The sequence below is a fragment of the Zerene cesonia genome, chromosome 28 (genome assembly GCF_012273895.1).
Source record: "Zerene cesonia ecotype Mississippi chromosome 28, Zerene_cesonia_1.1, whole genome shotgun sequence".
Classification (NCBI taxonomy): domain Eukaryota; kingdom Metazoa; phylum Arthropoda; class Insecta; order Lepidoptera; family Pieridae; genus Zerene; species Zerene cesonia.
In genome coordinates, this window is record NC_052129.1 from 5,991,936 (window position 1) to 5,997,935 (window position 6,000).

The 6,000-nt window shown below is 33.8% G+C and overlaps 1 protein-coding gene across 2 annotated transcripts in view; it reads right to left on the minus strand.

Annotated features, from left to right (window-relative positions):
• The window catches only part of LOC119837621 (solute carrier family 41 member 2-like), a 73,916-nt gene that overhangs the window by 15,477 nt on the left and 52,439 nt on the right, over positions 1-6,000 (minus strand). For both annotated transcript variants that reach the window (XM_038363301.1, XM_038363300.1), the window contains exons 2-3: positions 4,875-4,967; positions 30-160 (exon numbers count right to left, since the gene is read on the minus strand). In XM_038363301.1, coding sequence (XP_038219229.1) covers positions 30-160; positions 4,875-4,965 — 222 coding nt within the window. In that variant the 5' untranslated portion in view covers positions 4,966-4,967. The remainder of the gene's footprint in view (positions 1-29; positions 161-4,874; positions 4,968-6,000) is intronic.

Here is a 6,000-nt window from a genome sequence, read left to right on the forward strand (position 1 = left end):
TTAGACTATTATGGTAAAAGTAGTCTTACCCCGGATAAGGGTTGTTTCTCAGCATCCTCGTCAGCAATTTTCTTCTCTGGTGGATCCCCTGGACTCTTCAGGTCCCCGTTGGAATTTATTGATGCCATTGTAAATCCACTGTCTGGACTGCCAATTTCATCTGCAATGAATATAATGTATATTGTATGTATTAATGTAGTATGGAAATATAATTGGGTGTTCTTTGTGTAATTGTCCGTTTGTGCATCCATCAACATCTGCTAGGAAGACAAATATGTGCTAAGAGTTGGTCTTCAGTTGAGATTCATAAAAAGAGATCTGTTGCGATCTTAATAACAACGTCATCTGAGATAAATGAATATAAGTTTTCTAGATTTTTGTTTTCGTCACATCTTCACTTGGTTCTATCAAAAAATAATAGGTGAATGCGTATATGTACTTGAAATTGCTTAAAAGGGATCGAGTATAATAGATTTATTTTTACGGGACGCAGTCTATAATTTTAGTATAAAAGATATTGACCTAACTGATAATCATGGGTTTATATGCCAGAATAATGTTATAAGGCTTTTATATTAGATTTATTAATTAAACACAAAAAAGTGCATTTATAATATTAGTAAGTCTTAGAGAAACTTGTAGTGAAAACGAATATTGTGTCACAAATCGCGCGTTTGAGGATCTTCTAAGTGTAATGATATTATTTTATGCTAGCCTTCCGCCGCGGCTTCGCCTGCGTAGTCAAAGGAAAAAAGACCGTCCCGGGGTTTACCTGCATTTCTCGTGTCCGTGGCATCTCCGGGATAAAAACTATCATATAACCGTGCTCGGGTCACAAACTGTCTATCATGTCTGTTCAGCTGTTAGGAAAAAGAGAAAGAGAGACAGACAGACAAACAGACCGACGCTACGTACGCCACGACAACGTAACGCTGAATTACTTACACAATTACAATATTATAGCAGGCATACTCAATTGTATACAGAATATCATCAACAGTAGCTTTTTGTGAACTCATCAAGATAACAAATACATCCATTATTTCCGCCAGTCACGTATTCACTTATCAATGTTATTAATTTACAATTTTTACGTTTATCAGAGGATGTGATAAGACCATCGTCTTTCAATTAACAAGGTTTTCCCATTTGCAAGGAAACGTGAGCTGTATTCTTCAGTAGTTTTTCAAAATAATGTGTTTTAGATTAGCTCAATCTCATAACATTCTAGATATATTTAATACATTTCATTATTTGCGTGATTGAACTCAACATGTATCACTGAATATAAATGTAATCCATTGTATTTCAAGAGAATGTTATACACTTGGTCGTGAAAAATATTTACATTTGAATGGCAATGCACATCACAAAGGAATACCCTAAGGTCAACCTTAAAACACATCATGAAAGCGGAACTGTCCGTTCGTAAATCGGATATAAATATGCTCTCTCTAAGTCACAAAGGTACAAAACCAAATTTATATGTATGTATGTTTCAATAAGTGGAATGTTTATCACAGTGCTGCATGGAATAGATTAATTTTCAGAAATAAGTTGCAAACCTATAATCAATTTACTGTGTTTTTTATCCATACCACCCCAATTATAATAAAAACATTTACTTAATCAGGGCGAAGTAGGCATGAACTGTTTGAGATAAAATAGAACCTCACCCAATATGGTATATCCATTCATCTTCCTCCACATTTTATGCAGCATAATTTCTATATTTACACCCATTTTGCACTAGTGCACTGCTATACCAATTAACCGACACTGACGCGGAAATGTATCGCGCTTTATTCCTATTTCCCTGCTAAAAACATGACTTTTGACAGTGACGTTCACGGCCAGACTAAACCGAAACTTATCAACGTCATTAAGACAATCGTTTTATGTTTGTTTATAATAAGATTAAGTTATCATAGATATTTATGATTCATAAATGAAAGCCGGTAGACATATGTTTTTACTGCTCTTGTTCTTGGTGACTTAATAAGTTTTTTGCACGCTTACTAAGGAAGGTTTGCAATATATTTAAGGGTGATTAATGTATGTATGTGTGTGTGTTGTTGTATATATGTGGTCTGTAATGAATACTGTATTGTACTAATGTAGTTTAATAAAACGAAGTTTTTTTATTGAAAGTTTGTTGCATGTTACGATTTAACCCGAAAATTAACCTTGTAACGATAAGGACCCTTTGAAGGTACATCTTTACCAAAAGACAATATATATTTTTTTCCAGGGTCTAACCGAGCAAAGACGGGGCATGTGAATACTAATCAATCAATGCCTGAACAGTTTTGGCAGTATGATACGTAGAATTAATTTATTTGCTGAAACAATGATAAGATCAGTTTCGTAAATTTGTTTTTAATTTTAAAGCTTATCTTTTCATTGCTTCGTCGAGTAAATAGTTGTATTGTTATTTAAAAGGCCGTGAAATTTTAAACGCTTTTATTAGATTCAGCTATATACGTATCTGACTCTTGTAGGGTCGATTTTGACCCACTTTAAACGGACAGATTTAATATAATAATTCCATAAGTTTATTTTATTATCTTGATAAGGATCGCCGGGATTAAATAATTTCCTTACGTATTCTCTGTATAAGAGCGAATGAGACTATTTAGATGATTTCATCATTGATAGCGTTTTTTATAGTTATAATATTATTTACTGTTCCATGAATACTCGTGTTGGTAATTAAAGTTATAGAAACAATGGAATTTATTTCACTATTTTAAATCAAATCAACTAAAGAATCTTACGTTATTGTACTTTATGTATGTGTAATTCTTCTGCGTTAGTGCGTAAGTGTAACGCTGTGCTGCACTTGATGAAATTTAGTTTAAAAAATTTTTTTGAACGTATTTTTTCTATGTGCATTAAACAAATACAATACGCTTGTTTGCATTAAATATCAACTACTTATTTGCGTATGATTGTTGGATTTCATCAAAACTGCTTGATCATTATTCGTTATTAGTATGATTATATGCAAGAAGTAGATAGGTTCCAACATGATTATTTTAATTGCATATTATAAGGTTCGACAAGCACGTGTTTTATTGAAGATCCATAATAATATTAGAATTCTTTATGTTAATAGATGGCGCTAAAGTAAAACTCATTCTTCACACAAAACAAAAAATTTTCAATTAGAGAGCTTTCGAAAATGTTCATTATTTAATTTTTTGTTTTATAGCATTGAAATGCTTTTATAATTGGGAAATTTCTTGAAATAATAGGAAAAATTCGATCACGGGGCGGGATTCGAACCCGCGTTTCTTGCCTAACCGTAGCAACGGTGCTAATCGATTTTATTACTGTACTAGCTGCGCCCCGCGGTTTCACCCGCGTAAGTCCGTATTCCGTAGGAATATCGGGATAAAAAGTTGCCTATATGTTATTCCAGTTGTCCAGCTGTCTACGTACCAAATTTCAATACAATCGGTGCAGTAGTTTTTGCGTGAAAAAGTGACAAACATACACGCATCCTCACAAACTTTCGCATTTATAATATTACATAATAGGATAGGATTTCATATTTTTCTAATTTTATTATCCAGCAGTTCAGCAAAATCGATACTACGATCACTTCGATGACTTTGCGGGATATTTCTATTTCTTTTTTAAAATCAACACCATTTTCCATCTAGACTACAGGCATCCTATAACTTACATGAGCGAAATACGCAGCTTTATAAAAACGTCACCAAACTCTTGGTTATCTCAGTTTTCACAATGTTTTCTTAACAATTCATAAATATATACTATTATTAACATTCCAATGGACAAATGACGAATACATAATATAATAGACATATTGCATTAACCATTGTGTTCCCTCACAATATTATCTCGAGTGGTTTGCACTAGCCATTTCTTTGTTTAATAACTGCGTAAAATATCTTATGTTTTGTTAACATTTGTAGTTGTGACTTAAAATAATTATGCTGGAGGGTAATAAAATAATATACTGCACTGTGTCTGTTCGTATGCGGATTACTCAAGAACTACTCAATGGGTTTTTATATAGTTTTTCATGTGGTACGTCAAAACATGTATTGTGAAAGTTTTTTTGTTTGGATGTTTGTCCGTCAATCACGCTGAAACTACTGAACGGATTTCGATGATTTTGGTATACAGACAGGGTATGAGCTGACTTGGGTGATAGATACTTTTTACCCCAATTAAATAATTTAGGATAAAACAGGTATCTTGATAACCGGGCGGAGCCGGGACGAGTGTCAAGTTTAATATATTGCGCTATTATACTGGAAATCATTTTTATTAAAGTCCATATTATTATGGAGAAACTATTTTTTTACAAAAGGGTCACTGGCGTGGACCAGAAACTTATATAATACTTTTATATAAGCGTTAAGTATTTCACAAAACTAAAGATCAAATTGGGATTTTTTTTGGGACTTTTATGTCATTAATTTATGTGTAAGAGAGTGAAAACCGCGTGACAAAGCTAGTAATTAAAACATCACAAACGTGCGCCAGCCGCAATGATATGTTTGCGCAAACAAAATATTAGTTATTATTGAAACAAATGTGACTGTTTGTTTGTATACTGTGGGGGTATACGTAAGGTTTTCCGAATTATATATCCGTTAAATAAGTAATTGCATTTATCTTATAAGCTGTTTGGTTGATATTTTTCATAATAAATCAGTCTTTCGTCGGTTCTTTGTAGATTTTGCTTTCAGGACCGGTAATATATGATTTTAAAATCGCTATAAAAATTTTGTTGAGTAAATATTTTAATATGACTCTATTGTTTTTTATCTCGACTCGGGCTTTCAAACGGCTGGACCGATTTCGATGGGGTTTTCAGGATTGGATAACTGACTCACCGCAAATTGTAAATACAGGGTTGCCGTTGACGTGTGGCGAACAATCTTCGACCTTCTCTGACGGTTTGACCGCATCGGGCGCTCCGACCATGCCTGCAAAGATACAAACATACGGTATTTCATATTTTGTTTGTCCGAGTGTTTCTTGAAAGAAATTAAAGAAACGCAAAAAGAATGAGGATTCGAACCTACGCCCATCGCCGTACACCCTAGCGATGATTTATTCAATTTATAAAAAATACGATATATTTCAAATACTCAAATCCAAGTTATACCAAAAATTGTTAGAAGGTTTTAAAATACCTCATACAAGTACCAAAGTACAAAATGTACAAAAGTTAGTTAACGAAGTTGTGGCGAAATTATAAATTACTAGCTGCGCCCCGCGGTTTCACAAGCGTAAGTCCGTATCCCGATATTCCTACGGGATACGGTCTGTATACCCTGGCGATAATTTATTCAATTTAAAAAAAAAACACGAAAAGCATACACTTTTAAGGGGCCGTTCAAGTATTACGTAAGCACTTAGGGGGTGGGGGGGTCTTTGTTTTGCTTTTTTTTGGGTGACATGGGGGGTAGGGGAGTCCGTATCCCGTAGGAATATCGGGATGAAAAGTTGCCTATATGTTATTCCAGTTGTCCAGCTGTCTACGTCGTAGAAATCGTCAAAAAATACATTTTTATCTGAAAAATGTTTACGTTAGCCCTCTCCTTCCATGCTAACGTAAAAAATAAAAGTTTTGCTTACTTTTGCTGACAAAGAGGAGGGGGGGGGGTAATTGTAATAAATCTGCTTAAGTATTTGAACGGCCCCTAATCACATTATACACTGAAAAACAGGTTTACCTCAATGCGCGAGTCCGACTCGTACTTGACCGGTTTTTTTTATTTTACTACCATCTAACCTAGTAACTGTATAAAATAAAGTCATTCAGGATAAATATACAGCACAATCGCAATTTGGGCGCGGTTCGCTAAATTTCGGATCAATTGTAATTTCATTGTCAAGAAAACCATTGTTATAATGTATTTATTTATATTCCTGGTCTTCAGTTTTTATATAAACTTAAAACTTCAGTAATGGGCGGCATCAACACAACAATTTTTTTTTTTTTTTTTTTTTTTT